This window comes from Oncorhynchus mykiss, chromosome 2, assembly GCF_013265735.2.
Source record: "Oncorhynchus mykiss isolate Arlee chromosome 2, USDA_OmykA_1.1, whole genome shotgun sequence".
NCBI lineage: Eukaryota > Metazoa > Chordata > Actinopteri > Salmoniformes > Salmonidae > Oncorhynchus > Oncorhynchus mykiss.
In genome coordinates, this window is record NC_048566.1 from 102779156 (window position 1) to 102802559 (window position 23404).

The 23404-nt window shown below is 42.4% G+C and overlaps 1 protein-coding gene across 2 annotated transcripts; it reads right to left on the minus strand.

Moving 5' to 3' along the window:
- Nucleotides 1-9128: 9128 nt before the first annotated feature.
- LOC110501464 (snRNA-activating protein complex subunit 5) lies at nt 9129-18640 on the minus strand. Of its 2 annotated transcripts, none has more exons than XM_021579054.2 (4): nt 18331-18640; nt 14748-14842; nt 9682-9759; nt 9129-9569 (listed from the first exon to the last, which is right to left on the minus strand). In XM_021579054.2, exons 2-4 carry the CDS (start codon nt 14835-14837, stop codon nt 9408-9410), a joined length of 330 nt encoding a protein of 109 aa, XP_021434729.1. In that variant the 5' UTR covers nt 14838-14842; nt 18331-18640; the 3' UTR covers nt 9129-9407. The 2 variants fall into 2 exon arrangements, with proteins under 2 accessions (XP_021434729.1, XP_036817219.1); XM_036961324.1 differs by lacking the exon at nt 18331-18640 and adding an exon at nt 17282-17332.
- Nucleotides 18641-23404: the final 4764 nt, after the last annotated feature.

Genomic DNA, 23404 nt, shown 5'->3' on the forward strand with positions numbered 1-23404 from the left:
AGTGAGTCAGTAGCTCTGGTCCATTGCGTCAGTATGCTACGCACATACACGTTGGCACACTATCTCTGGTCCAATGCGTTATGTTAACCACTGTTGCTTGTGCAGCTAGCTAGTCATCGTTCCACATCCTGTCTGATCTCATATGTCTTGCAGCATCTGTGGCTTGAGAAGGTATCTGCTAGAGCTAGAGCCTATTGCCCCGGTATTCTCTCCAGCCCCCCTCCGTGTAGGCTGTGTTATGTCTCTAGGAGAGGACAGTAGATATGTTAGTAGGCTGTGGTATTATGTCTCTAGGAGAGGACAGTAGATATGTTAGTAGGCTGTGTTATTATGTCTAGGAGAGGACAGTAGATAGATATGTTAGTAGGCTGTGTTATGTCTCTAGGAGAGGACAGTAGATATGTTAGTAGGCTGTTTTTATTATGTCTAGGAGAGGACAGTAGATGGATGGAGCAAAGTACAGAGAGATCCTTGATGAAAACCTGCTCCAGAGTGCTCAGGACCTCAGACTGGGGCAAAGGTTCTGAATGTCCTTGCGTGGCCCAGCCTGATCGAACATCTCTGGAGTGACCTGAAAATGACTGTGCAGCAACACTCCTCATTCAACCTGACAGAGCTATTATTATGTGTTATTATGTCTAGGAGAGGACAGTAGATATGTTAGTAGGCTGTGTTATTATGTCTAGGAGAGGACAGTAGATAGATATGTTAGTAGGCTGTGTTATTATGTCTCTAGGAGAGGACAGTAGTTATGTTAGGAGGCTGTGTTATTATGTCTAGGAGAGGACAGTAGATAGATATGGTAGTAGGCTGTGCTATTATGTCTCTAGGAGAGGACAGTAGATATGTTACTGTGTTATTATGTCTCTAGGAGAGGACAGTAGATATGTTAGTAGGCTGTGTTATTATGTCTCTAGGAGAGGACAGTAGATATGTTAGTAGGCTGTGTTATTATGTCTAGGAGAGGACAGTAGATATGTTAGTAGGCTGTGTTATTATGTCTCTAGGAGAGGACAGTAGTTATGTTAGTAGGCTGTGTTATTATGTCTCTAGGAGAGGACAGTAGATATGTTAGTAGGCTGTGTTATTATGTCTCTAGGAGAGGACAGTAGATATGTTAGTAGGCTGTGTTATTATGTCTAAGAGAGGACAGTAGATAGATATGGTAGTAGGCTGTGTTATGTCTCTAGGAGAGGAGAGTAGATATGTTAGTAGGCTGTTTTTATTATGTCTAGGAGAGGACAGTAGATATGTTAGTAGGCTGTGGTATTATGTCTCTAGGAGAGGACAGTAGATATGTTAGTAGGCTGTGTTATTATGTCTCTAGGAGAGGACAGTAGATAGATATGTTAGTAGGCTGTGTTATTATGTCTAGGAGAGGACAGTAGATAGATATGGTAGTAGGCTGTGTTATTATGTCTAGGAGAGGACAGTAGATAGATATGGTAGTAGGCTGTGTTATTATGTCTAGGAGAGGACAGTAGATAGATATGGTAGTAGGCTGTGTTATGTCTCTAGGAGAGGAGAGTAGATATGTTAGTAGGCTGTTTTTATTATGTCTAGGAGAGGACAGTAGTTATGTTAGGAGGCTGTGTTATTATGTCAAGGAGAGGACAGTAGATATGTTAGTAGGCTGTGTTATTATGTCTCTAGGAGAGGACAGTAGATATGTTAGGAGGCTGTGTTTTTATGTCTAGGAGAGGACAGTAGTTATGTTAGTAGGCTGTGTTATTATGTCTCTAGGAGAGGACAGTAGTTATGTTAGTAGGCTGTGTTATTATGTCTCTAGGAGAGGACAGTAGTTATGTTAGTAGGCTGTGTTATTATGTCTCTAGGAGAGGACAGTAGTTATGTTAGTAGGCTGTGTTATTATGTCTCTAGGAGAGGACAGTAGTTATGTTAGTAGGCTGTGTTATTATGTCTCTAGGAGAGGACAGTAGTTATGTTAGTAGGCTGTGTTATTATGTCTCTAGGAGAGGACAGTAGATATGTTAGTAGGCTGTGTTATTATGTCTAGGAGAGGACAGTAGATATGTTAGTAGGCTGTGTTATTATGTCTAGGAGAGGACAGTAGATATGTTAGTAGGCTGTGTTATTATGTCTCTAGGAGAGGACAGTAGTTATGTTAGTAGGCTGTGTTATTATGTCTCTAGGAGAGGACAGTAGTTATGTTAGTAGGCTGTGTTATTATGTCTCTAGGAGAGGACAGTAGATATGTTAGTAGGCTGTGTTATTATGTCTCTAGGAGAGGACAGTAGTTATGTTAGTAGGCTGTGTTATTATGTCTCTAGGAGAGGACAGTAGTTATGTTAGTAGGCTGTGTTATTATGTCTAGGAGAGGACAGTAGTTATGTTAGTAGGCTGTGTTATTATGTCTAGGAGAGGACAGTAGTTATGTTAGGAGGCTGTGTTATTATGTCTAGGAGAGGACAGTAGATATGTTAGTAGGCTGTGTTATTATGTCTCTAGGAGAGGACAGTAGATATGTTAGTAGGCTGTGTTATTATGTCTCTAGGAGAGGACAGTAGTTATGTTAGTAGGCTGTGTTATTATGTCTAGGAGAGGACAGTAGTTATGTTAGGAGGCTGTGTTATTATGTCTAGGAGAGGACAGTAGTTATGTTAGTAGGCTGTGTTATTATGTCTAGGAGAGGACAGTAGTTATGTTAGGAGGCTGTGTTATTATGTCTAGGAGAGGACAGTAGATATGTTAGTAGGCTGTGTTATTATGTCTCTAGGAGAGGACAGTAGTTATGTTAGTAGGCTGTGTTATTATGTCTAGGAGAGGACAGTAGTTATGTTAGTAGGCTGTGTTATTATGTCTAGGAGAGGACAGTAGTTATGTTAGTAGGCTGTGTTATCATGTCTAGGAGAGGACAGTAGTTATGTTAGTAGGCTGTGTTATTATGTCTAGGAGAGGACAGTAGATAGATATGTTAGTAGGCTGTGTTATTATGTCTAGGAGAGGACAGTAGTTATGTTAGTAGGCTGTGTTATTATGTCTAGGAGAGGACAGTAGTTATGTTAGTAGGCTGTGTTATTATGTCTAGGAGAGGACAGTAGTTATGTTAGTAGGCTGTGTTATCATGAATTTACAAACAAACATTGGTGCAGGTTTGGGATCAATTACTCTTCAATTTAGGAAAAGAGGAATAGTTAAAACAGATAACCAGATAGACTGGAGTAGATTGGACTGGGGATGCTATATTTAGTTTTGTGGGAGCAAAGTAAAATGAGAAGGATCATCTACCATCTTGGCATTAAGTTCTTTATTTAGAGAATCCTTATTACGTGTAGTGCTGCAGTTATCACGGTCACATTACAGACTCCTGCAGCCTCCCCACACTGTCATTATCACGGTCACATTACAGACTACTGCAGCCTCCCCTCACTGTCGTTATCATGGTCACATTACATTAGACTCCTGCAGCCTCCCCTCACTGTCGTTATCACGGTCACATTACAGACTACTGCAGCCTCCCCTCACTGTCGTTATCACGGTCACATTACAGACTCCTGCAGCCTAACCCTCACTGTCGTTATCACGGTCACATTACAGACAACTGCAGCCTCCCCTCACTGTCGTTATCACGGTCACATTACAGACTCCTGCAGCCTAACCCTCACTGTCGTTATCATGGTCACATCACATTACAGACTACTGCAGCCTCCCCTCACTGTCGTTATCACGGTCACATTACAGACTCCTGCAGCCTCCCCTCACTGTCGTTATCACGGTCACATTACAGAGTACTGCAGCCTCCCCTCACTGTCGTTATCACGGTCACATTACAGACTACTGCAGCCTCCCCTCACTGTCGTTATCACGGTCATATTACAGACTACTGCAGCCTTCCCTCACTGTCGTTATCACGGTCACATTATAGACTACTGCAGCCTCCCCTCACTGTCGTTATCACGGTCACATTACAGACTACTGCAGCCTCTCCTCACTGTCGTTATCATGGTCACATCACATTACTGCAGCCTCCCCTCACTGTCGTTATCACGGTCACATTACAGACTACTGCAGCCTCCCCTCACTGTCGTTATCACGGTCACATTACAGACTACTGCAGCCTCCCCTCACTGTCGTTATCACGGTCACATCACAGACTACTGCAGCCTCCCCTCACTGTCGTTATCACGGTCACATTACAGACTACTGCAGCCTCCCCTCACTGTCGTTATCACGGTCACATCACAGACTACTGCAGCCTCCCCTCACTGTCGTTATCACGGTCACATTACAGACTACTGCAGCCTGCCCTCACTGTCGTTATCACGGTCACATTACAGACTACTGCAGCCTCCCCTCACTGTCGTTATCACGGTCATATTACAGACTACTGCAGCCTTCCCTCACTGTCGTTATCACGGTCACATTATAGACTACTGCAGCCTCCCCTCACTGTCGTTATCACGGTCACATTACAGACTACTGCAGCCTCTCCTCACTGTCGTTATCATGGTCACATCACATTACTGCAGCCTCCCCTCACTGTCGTTATCACGGTCACATTACAGACTACTGCAGCCTGCCCTCACTGTCGTTATCATGGTCACATTACAGACTCCTGCAGCCTCCCCTCACTGTCGTTATCACGGTCACATTACAGACTCCTGCAGCCTCCCCTCACTGTCGTTATCATGGTCACATCACATTACAGACTCCTGCAGCCTCTCCTCAATGTCATTATCACGGTCACATTACAGACTACTGCAGCCTCCCCTCACTGTCGTTATCACGGTCACATTACAGACTCCTGCAGCATTCCCCTCACTGTCGTTATCACGGTCACATTACAGACTACTGCAGCCTCCCCTCACTGTCGTTATCATGGTCACATTACAGACTACTGCAGCCTCCCCTCACTGTCGTTATCACGGTCACATTACAGACTACTGCAGCCTCTCCTCAATGTCATTATCACGGTCACATTACAGACTACTGCAGCCTCCCCTCACTGTCGTTATCACGGTCACATTACAGACTACTGCAGCCTCCCCTCACTGTCGTTATCACGGTCACATTACAGACTACTGCAGCCTCTCCTCAATGTCATTATCACGGTCACATTACAGACTACTGCAGCCTCCCCTCACTGTCGTTATCACGGTCACATTACAGACTCCTGCAGCCTCCCCTCACTGTCGTTATCACGGTCACATTAGACTCCTGCAGCCTCCCCTCACTGTCGTTATCACGGTCACATTACAGACTCCTGCAGCCTCCCCTCACTGTCGATATCACGGTCACATTACAGACTCCTGCAGCCTCCCCTCACTGTCCTGAATGGAACCCTATTCCCTATATAGTGCACTACTTTAGACCAGAGCCCCATTGCACCCTATTCCCTATATAGTGCACTACTTTAGACCAGAGCCCTATTGCACCCTATTCCCTATATAGTGACTACTTTAGACCAGAGCCCTATTGCACCCTATTTCCTATATAGTGCACTACTTTTGACCAGAGCCCTATTGCACCATATTCCCTATATAGTGCACTACTTTTGACCAGAGCACTATGGGCCCTCGCTGGCCATTTGGGATGGCCCAGCCATGCATGTTTTCATGCTCTGTTAAATAGACATATGCAGTTATTTTGGCCCTCTGGCTTCCACAGTTAGGGCCATTTCAATTCAGGAAGTAAAGTCATGCCTTTCTAATAAAGACAATTTGGCATTGAAATCTCAGTTCACTTTCTGAATTAAAGTGGGATTTCCCCCCACACCTGCGGTTTCCACAGCCACATATTCCTGTATAATACAATGTCATGATAACCCTAATTATCATGACCCTAATTTAAGGTTGGGTTTCAAATCACATTTTAAGAAGAGGAATAGTAGAACTAGGCAGGGTTTATGACTATCCAACTAACAGTAGAACAGTAAGCTACAACTGGGTTACTGTGGCTACAACGGGGTTACTGTGGCTACAACGGGGTTACTGGGGCTACACCTGGGTTACTGGGGCTACAACTGGGTTACTGGGGCAACAACTGGGTTACTGGGGCAACAACTGGGTTACTGGGGCAACAACTGGGTTACTGGGGCAACAACTGGGTTACTGGGGCAACAACTGGGTTACTGGGGCAACAACTGGGTTACTGGGACAACAACTGGGTTACTAGGGCTACAACTGGGTTACTGAGGCTACAACTGGGTTACTGGGGCAACAACTGGGTTACTGGGGCTACACCTGGGTTACTGGGGCTACAACTGGGTTACTGGGGCAACAACTGGGTTACTGGGGCAACAACTGGGTTACTGGGGCAACAACTGGGTTACTAGGGCTACAACTGGGTTACTGAGGCTACAACTGGGTTACTGGGGCAACAACTGGGTTACTAGGGCTACACCTGGGTTACTGGGGCTACAACTGGGTTACTGGGGCAACAACTGGGTTACTGGGGCAACAACTGGGTTACTGGGGCAACAACTGGGTTACTGGGGCAACAACTGGGTTACTGAGGCTACAACTGGGTTACTGTGGCTACAACTGGGTTAATACGGCTACAACTGGGTTACTGAGGCTACAACTGGGTTACTGAGGTTACAACTGGGTTACTGAGGCTACAACTGGGTTACTGAGGCTACAACTGGGTTACTGTGGCTACAACTGGGTTAATGCGGCTACAACTGGGTTAATGCGGCAACACCTGGGTTACTGGGGCTACAACTGGGTTACTGCGGCAACAACTGGGTTACTGTGGCTACAACTGGGTTACTGAGGCTACAACTGGGTTACTGAGGCTACAACTGGGTTACTGAGGCTACAACTGGGTTACTGAGGCTACAACTGGATTACTGAGGCTACAACTGGGTTACTGAGGCTACAACTGGGTTACTGCTGCTAATGTTACGCACAAATATCATACTCTCAAGACATACTAACATCTCACCATTACAATAACGGAAGGTTAGCATATTTGTTGGGGGGGTATTTGTGCGTCTAACTTTCTCACTCATCATTATTCACGATTCATTCAGGATTATCCTTAACCATGGTCACATCCACATTGATCATGAAGTGTTTAGAAACTCCAAAATGGCACAATACATTGTTCATCAGTCATTTCTATTTGGCACAACGATCTGAAACACAACCAAAACAAACAGCAAATGCATCCAACAACTTTGTAGAGTCACAAGCTTGATGTAATCATTGTGTGCTATGAATATGGGACCAAGTACTAAACGTTTGACTATTTTAATACAGAAGTCAATTTGTCCCAATACTTTTGGGCCCCTAAAATGGGGGGACTATGTACAAAAAGTGCTGTAACTTCTAAACGGTTCACCTGATGTGGATGAAAATACCCTCAAATTAAAGCTGACAGTCTCTACTTTAACCCCATTGTATAATTTCAAATCCAAAGTGCTGGAGTCAAAACAACAACAAAAATGTCACTGTCACAATATTTTTTGAAGCTCACTATATATACACAATGCATTCCGAAGGTATTCAGACCCCTTTCATTTCCCCAAATTTCATAACGTTACAGCCTTATTCTAAAATGTATTACATCGTTTTTTTCCCTCATCAATCTACACACAATAGCCCATGATGACACAGCAAACACAGGCCTTTAGATTTATTAATTTAAAAAGAAAAACTGAAATATCACATTTCCATAAGTATTCAGACCCTTTACTCAGTACTTTGTTGAAGCACCTTTGGCAGCGACTACAGCCTTAAGTCTTGGATATGATGCTACAAGCTTGGCACACCTGTATTTGGGGAGTTCCTCCCATTCCTCTCTGCTGATCCTCTCAAGCTCTGTCACGTTGAATGGGGAGTGTTGCTTCAGTCATTTTCAGGTCACTCCAGAGATGTTCGATCAGGCTGGGGCCACGTAAGGACATTCAGAACCTTTGCCCCAGTCTGAGGTCCTGAGCACTCTGGAGCAGGTTTTCATCAAGGATCTCTCTGTACTTTGCTCCGTCCATCTTTCCCTCAATCCTGACTTCCAGTTCCTGCCTCTGAAAAACATCCCCACAGCATGATGCTGCCACCACCATGCTTCACCGTAGGGATGGTGCCAGGTTTCCTCCAGACGTGACACTTGGCATTCAGGCCAAATAGTTCAATCTTGGTTTCACCAGATCAGAGAATCTTATTTCTCATGGTCTGAGTCCTTTAGGTGTTTTTTTTGGCAAACTCCAAGCAGGCTCTCATGTGCCTTTTCCTGAGGAGTGGCTTCCGTCTGACCACTAACATAAAGGCCTGATTGGTGGAGTGCTGCAGAGATGGTTGTGCTTCTGGAAGGTTCTCTAGAAGAGTCTGGTGGTTCCAAACTTCTTCCATTTAAGAATGAGTGAGGCCACTGTGTTCTTGGGGACCTTCAATACTGCAGACATTTGTTGGTACCCTTCCCCAGATCTGTGCCTCGACACAATCCTGTCTCGGAGCTCTTCGGACAATTCCTTGTCAACTGTGGGACCGTTAATATAATCCAAATCATGTCCAATCAATTGAATTTACCACAGGTGGACTCCAATCAAGTTGTAGAAACATCTCAAGAATGATCAATGGAAACAGGAATGGAAACCAGAGCTCAATTTCGAGTCTCATAACAAAGGGTCTGAATACTTGTGTAAATCAGGTATTTTGAAAAATCTGTATAAATATTTATTAATATTAAATATTTATAAATATTTTTTAGAATAAGGCTGTAACGTAAAAATAAATGTGGAAAAAGGGAAGGGGTCTGAATACTTTCCGAATGCACTGTATACACAGTGAACAAAACATTAGGAACACCTTCCTAATATTGAGGTGCGACCCCTTTTGCTCTCAGAACAACCTCAATTCTACAAGGTGTCAAATGCGTTCCACAAGGATGCTGGCCCGTGTTGACTCCAATGCTTCCCACAGTTGTGTCAAGATGGCTGGAGGTCCTTTGTGTGGTGGACCATTCTTGATACACACAGGAAACTGTTGAGTGTGAAAAACCCAGCAGCGCTGCCGTCCTTGACACAAACCGGTGCACCTGGCACCTACTACCATACCCCGTTCAAAGGCACTGAAATGTCTTGTCTTGCCCATTCACCCTCGGAATGGCACAAATACACAATCCATGTCTCAATTGCCTCAAGGCTGAAGAATCCTTCTTTAACCCGTCTCCTCCCCTTCATCTACACTGATTGAAGTGGATTTAACAGGTGACATCAATAAGGGATCATAGCTTTCACCTGGTCAGTCTATCATGGAAAGAGCAGGTGTTCTTAATGTTTTGTACATTCGGTGTGTATGTCTAGAGGCCTATGGGTTCCTTATTCCCTATATAGTGACATGGGCCCATAGTGCTCTATATAGGGTTCCATTTGACCAGGGCCCATAGTGCTCTATATAGGGAATAGGGTCCCATTTGGGACAGGCCCACTCAGTGCTAATATAAACTCAATAATAATCTTCCTCCTCCTCCTCAGGCACTGCTTCAAGCTCATTGTCATCTACATCCTCTTCCTCCTCCTCCTCCTCTTCCTCCATGTGGTAGTCTTCAGGACCACTCAGCAGCAGCCTGGTCTGGTTGATCACTACTTTGTCATCCAGGTTCAAAATCTGCAGGGAACACAGTCAGGTTATTAGATGAAGGGGGGTGAGACGTGTGTGTGTGTGTGTGTGTGTGTGTGTGTGTGTGTGTGTGAGAGAGACGTGTGTGTGTGTGCAGTACCTCAGGAGGACTGGCAGGTTGTGAAGGACCCTCCTCTGTCTGAGCGTTGATGATACACTTCAGGGCCCCTTCTTCAAACTAAAACAACATTAATACACTGTTCAGACCACATGAATTCACTGAACACTATATACTAACCCTAATACACTGAACAGACCACATTAATACACTGAACACTACATACTAACCCTAATACACTGAACACTATATACTAACCCTAATACACTGAACAGACCACATTAATACACTGAACTCTACATACTAACCCTAATACACTGAACACTATATACTAACCCTAATACACTGAACAAACCACAGTAATACACTGAACACTATATACTAATCCCAATACACAGAACAGACCACATTAATACACTGAACAGACCACATTAATACACTGAACACTACATACTAACCCTAATACACTGAACACTATATACTAACCCTAATACACTGAACAGACCACATTAACACTGAACACTACATACTAACCCTACTATACTGAACAACAATATATACTACATACTAACCCTACTATACTGAACAACAATATATACTACATACTAACCCTACTATACAATATATACTACATACTAACCCTACTATACGGAACAACAATATACACTACATACTAACCCTACTATACTGAACAACAATATATACTACATACTAACCCTACTATACTGAACAACAATATATACTACATACTAACCCTACTATACTGAACAACAATATATACTACATACTAACCCTACTATACAATATATACTACATACTAACCCTACTATACTGAACAACAATATATACTACATACTAACCCTACTACACTGAACAATACATACTACATACTAACCCTACTATACTGAAAAACAATATCCTACATACTAACCCTACTATACTGAACAACAATATATAGTACATACTAACCCTACTATTCAATATATACTACATACTAACCCTACTATACTGAACAACAATATATACTACATACTAACCCTACTATACAATATATACTACATACTAACCCTACTATACAATATATAATACATACTAACCCTACTATACTGAACAACAATATATACTACATACTAACCCTACTATACAATATATACTACATACTAACCCTACTATACTGAACAACAATATATACTACATACTAACCCTACTATACTGAACAACAATATATACTACATACTAACCCTACTATACAATATATACTACATACTAACCCTACTATACTGAACAACAATATATACTACATACTAACCCTACTACACTGAACAACAATATATACTACACACTAACCCTACTATACTGAACAACAATATATACTACATACTAACTCTACTATACTGAACAACAATATATACTACATACTAACCCTACTACACTGAACAACAATATATACTACACACTAACCCTACTATACTGAACAATATATACTACATGCTAACCCTACTATACTGAACAATATATACTACATACTAACCCTACTATACTGAACAACAATATATACTACATGCTAACCCTACTATACTGAACAACAATATATACTACATGCTAACCCTACTATACTGAACAACAATATATACTACATACTAACCCTACTATACTGAACAACAATATATACTACATACTAACCCTACTATACTGAACAACAATATATACTACATACTAACCCTACTATACAATATATACTACATGCTAACCCTACTATACTGAACAACAATATATACTACATACTAACCCTACTATACTGAACAACAATATATACTACATACTAACCCTACTATACAATATATACTACATACTAACCCTACTATACTGAACAACAATATATACTACATACTAACCCTACTATACTGAACAACAATATATACTACATGCTAACCCTACTATACTGAACAACAATATATACTACATGCTAACCCTACTATACTGAACAACAATATATACTACATACTAACCCTACTATACAATATATACTACATACTAACCCTACTATACTGAACAACAATATATACTACATACTAACCCTACTATACAATATATACTACATACTAACCCTACTATACTGAACAACAATATATACTACATGCTAACCCTACTATACTGAACAACAATATATACTACATACTAACCCTACTATGCTGAACAATATATACTACATACTAATCCTACTATACTGAACAATATATACTCCTGCTAACCCTAGTTTACTAAACAGTATATACGACATACTAACCCTACTATACTAAACAACAATATAAACACATGTAAAGTATTGTTCCCATGTTTCATGAGCTGAAATAAAAGATCCCAGAAATGTTCCATATGCACAAAAAGCTTACTTCTCTCAAATGTTGTACATAAATTAGTTTACATCCCTGTTAGTGAGCATTTCTCCTTTGCCAAGATAATCCTGACAGGTGTGGCCTATCAAGAAGCTGATTTAACAGCATGATCATTACACAGGTGTGGCCTATCAAGAAGCTGATTAAACAGCATGATCATTACACAGGTGTGGCCTATCTGATTAAACAGCATGATCATTACACAGGTGCACCTTCTATTTATTTTATATTTTAATTTAACCTTTATTTAACTTGGCAAGTCAGTTAAGAACAAATTCTTATTTACAATGACGACCCACCAGGGAACAGTGGGTTAACTGCCTTTTTCGGGGAAGAACGACAGATTTTTACCTTGTCAGCTCGGGGAGTCGATCCAGCAACCTTTTGGTTACTGGCCCAACGCTCTAACCACTAGGCTACCTGCTGCCCCAATTGATTGCGCCGAGGACAATAAAAGGCCACTCAATGTGCAGTTTTGTCACACAACACAATGTCTCAAGTTTAGAGGGAGCGTGCAATTGGCATGCTGACTGTAGGAATGTCCACCAGAGCTGTTGCCAGATTAAATTTTGATTTCTTTACCATAAGCCACCTCCTACATCGTTTTCGAGAATTTGGCAGTACGTCCAACAGGCCTCACAACCTCAGATCATGTGTAACCACGCCAGCCCAGGATCTCCACATCCGACTTCTACACCTGCAGGATCGTCTGAGACCATCCCCCCGGACAGCTGATGAAACTGCACAACCAAAGATTTTCAGCACAAACTGTCATAAACCGTCTTAGGGAAGCTCCTCTGCATGCTCCTCGTCCTCCCCAGGGTCTTGACTTGACTGCAGTTCAGCATCGTAACTGACTTCAGTGGGTAAATGTTGACCTTCGATGGCGACTGGCACACTGGAGAAGTGTGCTCTTCACGGATGAATCCCGGTTTCAACTGTACCAGGCAGATGGCAGACCACATGTATGAAGTCGTGTTGGCAAGCGGTTTGCTGATGTCAACATTGTGAACAGAGTGCTGCACGGTGGAGGTGGGGTTATGGTATGGGCAGGCATAAGCTACGGACAAGGAACACAATTGCATTTTATCAATGGCAATTTGAATGGACAGAGATACCGTGACGAGATCCTGAGTCCCATTGTCATGCCATTCAACCGCTGCCATCACCTCATGTTTCAGCATGATAAAGCATGGCCCCATGTCGCAAGGATCTGTACACAATTCCTGGAAGCTGAAAATGTCCCAGTTCTTCCATGACCTGCATACTCACCAGACATGTCACCCATTGATCATGTTTGGGATGCTCTGGATCGACGTGTATGACAGCATGTTCCCACCAATATCCATCAACTTCACACAGCCATTGAAGAGGAGTGGGACAACATTCCACAGGCCACAATCAACAGCCTGACCAACTCCTATGTGAAGGAGATGTGTCACACTGCATGAGGCAAATGGTGGTTACACCAGATACTGACTGGTTTTCTGATCCACACCCCTACCTTTATTTTAAGGTATCTGTGACCAACAGATGCATATCTGTATTCCCAGTCATGTGAAATCCATTGATTAGGGCCTAATGAATTGATTTAAATTGACTGATTTCCTTATATGAACTGTAACTCAGTAAAATATTTAATTGTTGCATGTTGTGTTTATATTTTTGTTCAGTGTAGGTGACATCAACCATCAGCCTCTAACAACAATCCTATTACTGGTGACATCAACCATCAGCCTCTAACAACAATCCTATTACTGGTGACATCAACCATCAGCCTCTAACAACAATCCTATTACTGGTGACATCAACCATCAGCCTCTAACAACAATCCTATTACTGGTGACATCAACCATCAGCCTCTAACAACAATCCTATTACTGGTGACATCAACCATCAGCCTCTAACAACAATCCTATTACTGGTGACATCAACCATCAGCCTCTAACAACAATCCTATTACTGGTGACATCAACCATCAGCCTCTAACAACAATCCTATTACTGGTGACATCAACCATCAGCCTCTAACAACAATCCTATTACTGGTGACATCAACCATCAGCCTCTAACAACAATCCTATTACTGGTGACATCAACCATCAGCCTCTAACAACAATCCTATTACTGGTGACATCAACCATCTGCCTCCAACAACAATCCTATTACTGGTGACATCAACCATCAGCCTCTAACAACAATCCTATTACTGGTGACATCAACCATCTGCCTCCAACAACAATCCTATTACTGGTGACATCAACCATCTGCCTCCAACAACAATCCTTTTACTATTACAATCCACATATTATGGATGTTGAACCAGACAGAGGCCCTGCGTTGGACCAGACAGTGGCCCTGCGTTGAACCAGACAGAGGCCCTGCGTTGGACCAGACAGTGGCCCTGCGTTGGACCAGACAGTGGCCCTGCGTTGAACCAGACAGTGGCCCTGCGTTGAACCAGACAGAGGCCCTGCGTTGAACCAGACAGTGGCCCTGCGTTGGACCAGACAGTGGCCCTGCGTTGAACCAGACAGTGGCCCTGCGTTGGACCAGACAGTGGCCCTGCGTTGGACCAGACAGTGGCCCTGCGTTGGACCAGACAGTGGCCTCCCCTCCTTGGAGTAATTGCTGATCTAACGTGATTGATTGGATGTATAAAAGCTTCCACTGTAGAGGCTAATCTATTCAGGAGTGTAGACTGTAGACGTACCTTGAGTCTGTTGAGTTGGTCCTGCAGCATAACTTTAATCTTCAGGAGAGTCTCCTCCTCCTTCTTCAGCTCCTGTAGACGACTCAACATGGTGCCTGGTGGAGTTAAACCATTATTATAAACTGGGTGGTTCCAGCCCTGAATGCTGATTGGCTGACAGCCGTGGTATACCGTATACCACAGGTATGACAAAACATATTTTTACTGCTCTAATTAAGTTGGTAACCAGTTTATAATAGCAATAAGGCTCCGGGGTTTGTGGTATATGGCCAATATACCACAGCTACGGGCTGTATCCAGGGACTCCGCATTGTGTCGTGCATAAAAAAGTCCTTAGCCATGATATATTAGCCATATACCACTCCCCCTTGGGCCTTATTGTTTATCTATATACTGAGAGGGAGAGACTTTCATATCACATCAAAATAATTTCAGAAATGCTAAATACACCGGTTGAATATTTTTTATATATATATAGAGAGAGAGAGCGAGAGAGAGAGCGAGAGAGAGAATTTTTTAAAACCTTTATTTAACTAGGCAAGTCAGTTAAGAACAAATTCATATATACAATGACGGCCTACCAAAAGGTCTCCTGCGGGGACGGGCGCTGGGATTAAAAATATAGGACAAAAACACACATGACAAGAGAGACACCACAACACTACATAAAGAGAGACCTAAAACAACAACACAACATGGAAGCAGCACAACATGGTACAAACATTGGGCACAGACAAAAGCACAAAGGGCAAGAAGGTAAAGACAACAATACATCACGTGAAGCAGCCACAACTGTTAGTAAGTGTCCATGATTGAGTCTTTGAATGAAGAGATGGAGATAAATTGCAGCCGACAGTATTTTTCAGTGACTACAGGTTTGTGGTGTCTGTCGTTCCGTTTACACACAGGTGTTTGGAGAAGCAGACAACTCTTTAGCACAATCTGTCTAAAGTTTGTTTTCCGTAAACAAGCGTTGTAACATGGAGATATGACCGTGTGGGAAACCTAAACCTATAAAAAAAGTGTGTATCAATTTGACCTTTTGTTTTTAGAAAATGATTTCTTGCCGATATGAAAAATAAAATCCTTATGCTTCCAAAGCCGAATATATTGATAAAAGTCACTTTTTAATTTATTTAACCAGGTAGGCCAGTTGAGAACAAGTTCTCATTTACAACTGCAACCTGGCCAAGATCGAGCAAAGCAGTGTGACACAAACAACAACACAGAGTCACACATGGAATAAACAAACGTACAGTCAATAACACAAAATAAAAATATATGTACATTGTGTGCAAATGTAGAAGAGTAGGGAGGTAAGGCAATAAATAGGCCATAGAGGCAAAAAATAATTACAATTTAGCATTAACACTGGAGTGATAGATGAGCAGATGATGATGTGCAGGTAGACATACTGGGGTGCAAAAGAGCAAGTAATAATATGGGGATGAGGTAGCTGGATGGGCTATTTACAGATGGGCTGTGTACAGGTACAGTGATCTGTGAGCTGCTCTGACAGCTGATGCTTAAAGTTAGTGAGGGAGATATAAGACTCCAGCTTCAGTGATTTTTGCAATTTGTTCCAGTCATTGGCAGCAGAGAACTGGATGTAGTGAGGGCTAGCCAACGAGAGCATACAGGTTGCAGAGGTGGGTAGTATATGGGGCTTTGGTGACAAAACGGATGGCACTGTGATAGACTGCATCCAATTTGCCGAGTGTTGGAGGCTATTTTGTAAATGACATCGCCAAAGTCAAGGATCGGTAGGATAGTCAGTTTTACGAGGGTGTTTGGCAGCATGAGTGAAGGATGCTTTCGAAATAGGAAGCCGATTCTAGATTACATTTTGGATTGGAGATGCTTAATATGAGTCTGGAAGGCGAGTTTACAGTCTAACCAGACACCTAGGTATTTATTGTTGTCCACATATTCTAAGTCAGAACTGTCCAGAGTAGTGATGCTAGTCTGGCGGGAGGGTGCGGGCAGCAATCGGTTGAAGAGCATGCACTTAGTTTTACTTGCATTTAAAAGCAGTTGGAGGCCTCTGAAGGAGTGTTGTATGGCATTGAAGCTCATTTGGAGGTTTGTTAGCAGTGTCCAAAGAAGGGCCAGAAGTATACAGAATGGTGTCGTCTGTGTAGAGGTGGATCAGTGAATCACCAGCAGCAAGAGCGACATCATTGATATATACAGAGAAAAGAGTCGGCCCGAGAATTTAACCCTGTGGCACTCCCATAGAGACTGCCAGAGGTCCGGACAACAGGCCCTACGATTTGACACACTGAACTCTGTCTGAGAAGTAGTTGGTGAATCAGGCGATGCAGTCGTTTGAGAAGCCAAGGCTGTTGAGTCTGCCGATAAGAATGCAGTGATTGACAGAGTCAAAAGCCTTGGCCAGGTCGATGAAGACGGCTGCGCAGTACTGTCTTTTATTGATGGCGGTTATGATATTGTTTAGAACCTTGAGTGTGGCTGAGGTGCACCCATGATCAGCTCTGAAACCAGATTGTATAGTGGAGAAGGTAACAGTTTACCTGTCTGTAACAGTTTGGGTCTAGCATGTCACTCCCTTTGAAGAGGGGATGACCGCGGCAGCGTTCCAATCTTTGGGGATCTCAGACGATACGAAAGAGAGGTTGAATAGGCTAGTAGTAGGGGTCGCAGCAATTTCAGCAGATAATTATAGAAAGTGAGGGTCCAGATTGTCTCGTCCGGTTGATTTGTAGGGATCCAGATTTTGCAGAGGAGAAGCGGGGCGGGGGCTTGGGCAAGTTGCTGCAGGGGGTGCTGAGATGTTGGTAGGGGTAGCCAGGTGGAAAGCATGGCCAGCTGTGGAAAATAAGCATTTGAAATGATCGATTATCGTAGATTTATCGGTGGTGACAGTGTTTCCTATCCTCAGTGCAGTGGGCAGCTGGGAGGAGGTGTTCTTATTCTCCATGGACTATACAGTGTCCCAGAACTTTTTGGAATTTGTGCTACAGGATGAAAATATCTGTTTGAAAAAGCTACCCTTAGCTTTCCTAACTGACTGAGTATATTGGTTCCTGACTGTGTCTGAGAGAGATTAAGTTAAGCCTACAGGAAACACAGCCCTTATTTTAAGTGTCTCTAAAATCCCCTATGGGAAAATGAATGGTGGAAAAACTATTGGAACCATTTCCCTATTTGACCACTAGGTTTTATGGGACGCCTCCACTTTGGGGCTCTAATGTAATGGAACAGAGACGTATGATCAAGGGACTAGTTGAGTACAGTTTTAAAAAATAAACAGTAGATAACATATGTTGTTAGGATGTATTGATGAGGGATGGGCTGTATGCGTCTAATTAAGATAAAATTCCCGCCAAAACATCATTCAAAATCCCTCTGTAGAGAGGGAGGGTGGTAGCTAGTTCATGTTCTCATTTTTCAACATTTTGGAACATTCTAGAACATGTTAAAAATAACCACCCCGTCTGCAGTTGATTCAATCAGGAAAAATAACCTTATCTGAAGCTAGCTAATATGCTACCAACAACAATATCGGGTTTGTAAAATCATGCACAATGGTATTGTAAATAGTTCACAACAAGTGCTTTACCGTTACAAAAACGCCCGTTTGTGTCTCTCCTATTTGTAGCAGAAACAAATCCAAGGCTACTTGCAGGCTAGCTACGTGCACATTCCAAGTTGGTGCAGGCTTTGGTTGAATGGTGATGGCTAGCCAGCCAGCTAACATAAACTACCTCATGTTACGTTATAACGTTGTACTGTACCATACTGTTGGTTTTAAACTGCTACTCGTAATGTTTGGGATGAAACTAGGCTTTGTGCATTAAGCTGGCTAGCAATATTATCTAATGTTGTTGTAGCCTCCGTCATTCATTCATTCACGTGGGTTGCTTCCAGACATTTCCGGTTCTAGTTGCCGTCCACAACAGCTTGACGTGATCCTTTGGTGACACCTTGTGGTCTCCGACTTCATTACATTCATTTCTTGTGATTGAAAATACAGTACCAGTCAAAGGTTTGCACACACATACTCATTCCAGCATTTTCCTTTCTTTTACCCAGTGAAGACAACACAACTATGACACATATGGAATCATGTAGTAACCAAAAAAGTGTTAAACATATCAATGTTTATTTTATTTTTAGACTCTTCAAAGTGGCCACCGTTTCCCCTGATGACAGATTTGCACACTTGGCATTCTCTCAACCAGCTTCACCTTTCACCTGGAATGCTTTTCCAGCAGTCTTGAAGGAGTTGCCATATATGTTGAGCACTTTTTTTTGTTGAGCTGCTTTTCCTTCACTCTTCAGCCAAACCATCTCAATTGGGTTGAGGTCAGGTGATTGTGGATCCTTATTGGTCAAATAGCCCTTACACAGCCTGGAGGTGTGTTGGGTCATTGTCTTGTTGAAAAACAAATGATAGTCCCACTAAGCACAAACCAGATGGGATGGCGTATTGCTGCAGAATGCTGTGGTAACCATGCTGGTTAAGTTTGCCTTGAATTCAAAATAAATCACTGACAGTGTCAACAACAAAGCACCCCCACACCATCACACCTCCTCCATGCTTCACAGTTGGAACCACACATGCAGAGATCATCCGTTCATCTACTCTGTGTCTCACAAAGACACGGCTGTTGGGACCAAAAATCTCAAGTTTGGACTCATCAGACCAAAGGACAGATTCCCACCGGTCTAATGTAATATTGCTCGTGTTTCTTGGCCCAAGTAAGTCTCTTCTTATTGGTGTCGTTTAGTAGTGGTTTCTTTGCAGCAATTCGACCACGAAGGCCTGATTCACGCAGTCTCATCTGAATAGTTGATGTTGAGATGTGTCTGTTACTTGAACTCTGTGAAGCATGTATTTGGGCTGCAATTTCTGAGGCTGGTAACTAATGAACTTATCTGCAACAAAGGTGACTCTGTGTCTTCCTTTCTTGTGGCGGTCCTTATGAGAGACAGTTTCATCGTAGCTCTTTATGGTCTTTCTGATTGCACTGAAGAAACTTTCAATGTTCTTGAAATGTTCCGAATTGCAAGATCGAATCCCCGAGCTGACAAGGTAAAAATCTGTCGTTCTGCACCTGAACAAGGCAGTTAACCCACTGTTCCTAGACCGTCATTGAAAATAAGAATTTGTTCTTAACTGACTTGTCTAGTTAAATAAAGGTATATATATATATATATATATATATACATAATAAGCAAAGATTTTTTAAAAATATATATATATATATATATTTTTTTAAATCTTTACTTATTTGAGCTGTTCTTGCCATAATATGGACTTGGGCTTTTACAAATAAGGCTATCTTCTGTATACCACCCCTACCTTGTCACTACACAACTGATTGGCTCAAACGCATTAAGAAGGAAAGAAATTCTCCAAATTAACTTTTAAAAAGGCATACCTATTAATTAAAATGAATTCCAGGTGACTACCGCATGAAGCTGGTTGAGAGAATGCCAAGAGTGTGCAGAGCTGTCATCAAGGCAAAGGGTGGCTACTTTGAAGAATCTCAAATCTAAAATATATTTTGATTTGTTTCACACTTTTTTGGTTACTACATGATTCCATATGTGTTATTTCATAGTTTTGATGTCTTCAATATTATTCTACGATGTGGAAAATAGCAAAAATAAAGAAAAACCCTTGAATGAGTAGGTGTGTCCAAACCTTTGACTGGTACTGCATATAATATGTACATGTTTTCAGACCCCTTGACCTTTTCCACATTTTGTTACGTTACTGACTTATTCTAAAATGGATTAAGTAAATTCCTCAGCAATCTACACACAATAGCCCATAATGACAAAGCGAAAAGAACTTTGTAGAAATTTTAGTAAATTTATAAAAAATAAAAAACAGAAATACCTTATTTATATAAGTATTCAGACCCTTTGCTATGAGACATGAAATTGAGTGCAGGTGCATCCTGTTTACATTGATCATCCTTGAGATGTTTCTACAACTTGATTGGAGTCCACCTGTAGTAAATTAAATTGATTGGACATGATTTGGAAAGGTGCACATCTGTCTATATAAGGTCCAACAGCAGACAGTGCATGTCAGAGCAAAAATCAAGCCATGAGGTCGATAGAATTGTCCGTAGAGTTCAGAGACGGGATTGTTTCAATGCACTGATCTGGGGGAAGGATACCAAAACATTTCTGCAGCATTGAAGGTCCCCAAGAACACAGAGGCCCCCATCATTCTTAAATGGAAGAAGTTTGGAACCACCAATACTTTTCCTAGAGCTGGCCGCCCGGTCAAACTGAGCAATCGGGGGAGAAGGGCCTTGGTCAGGGAGGTGACAAAGAACCCGATGGCCACTCTGACAGAGCTCCAGAGTTCCTCTGTGGTGATGGGAGAACATTCCAGATGGACAACTATCTCTGCAGCACTCCACCAATCAGGCCTTTATGGTAGAGTGGCCAGACCGAAGCTTCTCCTCAGGAAAAGGCACATGACAGCCCACTTGGAGTTTGCCAAAAGGCACCTAAAGACTCTCAGACCATGAGAAACAAGATTCTCTGGTCTGATGAAACCAAGATTGAATTCTGAAGGCCTGAATGCCAAGCATCTGGAGGAAACCTGGCATCATCTGTACAGTGATGCACGGTGGAGGCAGCATGCAGTGGGGATGTTTTTCAGCAGCAGGGACAGGATCAAGGGAAAGATGAATGGAGCAAGGTACAGAGAGATCCTTAATGAAAACCTGCTCCAGAGTGCTCAGACTGGAGCGAAGGTTCGCCTTCCAACAAGACAACTGTGGGGATGTTTTTCAGCAGCAGGGACAGGATCAAGGGAAAGATGAATGGAGCAAGGTACAGAGAGATCCTTAATGAAAACCTGCTCCAGAGTGCTCAGACTGAAGCGAAGGTTCGCCTCCCAACAAGACAACGAAGGAGTGGCTTCGGGACAAGTCTCTGAATGTCCTTGAGTGGCCCAGCCAAAGCCCGGACTTGAACCCAAAAACAACTCTGGAGAGACCTGAAAATAGCTGTGCAGCGACACTCCCCATCCAACCTGACAGATCTTGAGAGGATCTGCAGAGAAGAATGGGAGATACTCCCCAAATACAGGTGTGTCAAGCTTTTGGCGACATACCCAGGAAGACTCAAGGCTGTAATCACTGACAAAGGTGCTTCAACAAAGTACTGAGTAAAGGGTCTGAATATTTATGTAAATGTGATATTTCAGTTCAAAAATTCCCCAAACCATGATTTTGCTGCATCGTTATGTGGTAAATATTGTTATTGAATACATTAAGGCCATAACCTAACAATATGTGGAAAAGGGGTCAGACTGAGACTGTCATGGTGCAAGGTAACAGACTGTTTAAAACAGACGGGGACTGTCATGGTTCCATAGCTGCAGGCAGAACAGTTGAAACTGGAGTAGCAGGACAACCAGGTGGAATGTGGACAGCCAGGAGTCATCAGGCCAGGTAGCCAGCCCTGGGGCATGGTCCTAGGGCTCATGTCCGGGAGGGGAGAGAGAGATCGGAGAAATTGTAAGTTAGTGGTCTGTTGATATCCTTCTAGTGGTGTGGGGGCTCTGTTTTGGCAAAGTGTGTGGGTTGTCTCTGTCCGGGGGTGTCGTTATACGGGGCCACAGCAGGTGGCTGGTTACTGGATCGAAACCCCGAGCTGAGAAGGTACAAATCTGTTGTTCTGCCCCTGAGCAAAACTGCACAGCCCCCACACCACTAGAGGGATATCAACAGACCACCAATTTACTACCGTGAGACAGGGCTGAGTACACCATTAAGCCTCGTCCTGGAGTTTCCATTGAGCATGCTTTATAGTCCAGGAGTAGGCCTAATCCGGTTCCTGGGAACTGGCCCGTTTCAAAAGGATCTGAGTTCCTATCTAAGCCAAGTCTTCTATTTCAAAGCGGTTCTACAGTGCTTAAAACACTTCATAAGAGTGGTTGATTGGTTCTCTCTCCAGTAGATTATGTCGACAGTAGATGAAATGACTGAGGTAATATGAGTTGTTTTAAGTGTCAGTACATATTTTCCCTGTCTACTCTTAAATTGATGCGATTTGTATCCCTTTTTCTCTCATATAAATGTGTTTTTTCCTTGTGTTACTGGTTTGTGTGATTGTGGAAGCAGAGTTATTATTGTAATGATCTTTGTTTTGTTGTCACCTTTTAATAAAATGTAATTAAATAAATAAACTACTTTTTCTTTTTGTCTTTTGTCCAGATGCAATATCTACACCAACCCCTTTAAAGGAGAGTTAATGACAATCTTTATGGAAAGCGTGTGGAGATATTATAATACCATTAGCCACAAACTTACAGTGGGCTCTGATCCTACAATTTTGAACAGATTTTCTTCATTTTGGGCAGAAAGAAACCAAGTCGTCTGTTAATATGCCAGTGTTTTTAAAAAAAAAAAAAGTGTTTTTGTTGTTTTGGAATGTCGATTTCTTGTCAAATGAATAATTTTAAAAAAATATGGTGCTGCCATTGTAATATAATAAAACAGACAGTTAATTAGATGACTGATCATTTATTTAGCTCTTTAACAATCAGAGAAGTTGAAAAGACGGAATGTAATTGTAATGTCTTACAAATTATTTGAAGTTAAAAGGCACTTCCCAGCTAACAATAAACGTTCCCACAACTTTAGAGAATGTTCCCTTAA

Bases quoted from the DNA above. Each gene is read 5' to 3' on its own strand.
- LOC110501464 (XM_021579054.2), bottom strand. From the start codon at position 14,837: ATGTTGAGTCGTCTACAGGAGCTGAAGAAGGAGGAGGAGACTCTCCTG. The intron at 9,760-14,747 runs GTACGTCTACAG...ATGTTGTTTTAG, and splicing joins ACCAACTCAACAGACTCAAG to TTTGAAGAAGGGGCCCTGAA. The intron at 9,570-9,681 runs GTACTGCACACA...TGTTCCCTGCAG, and splicing joins AACCTGCCAGTCCTCCTGAG to ATTTTGAACCTGGATGACAA.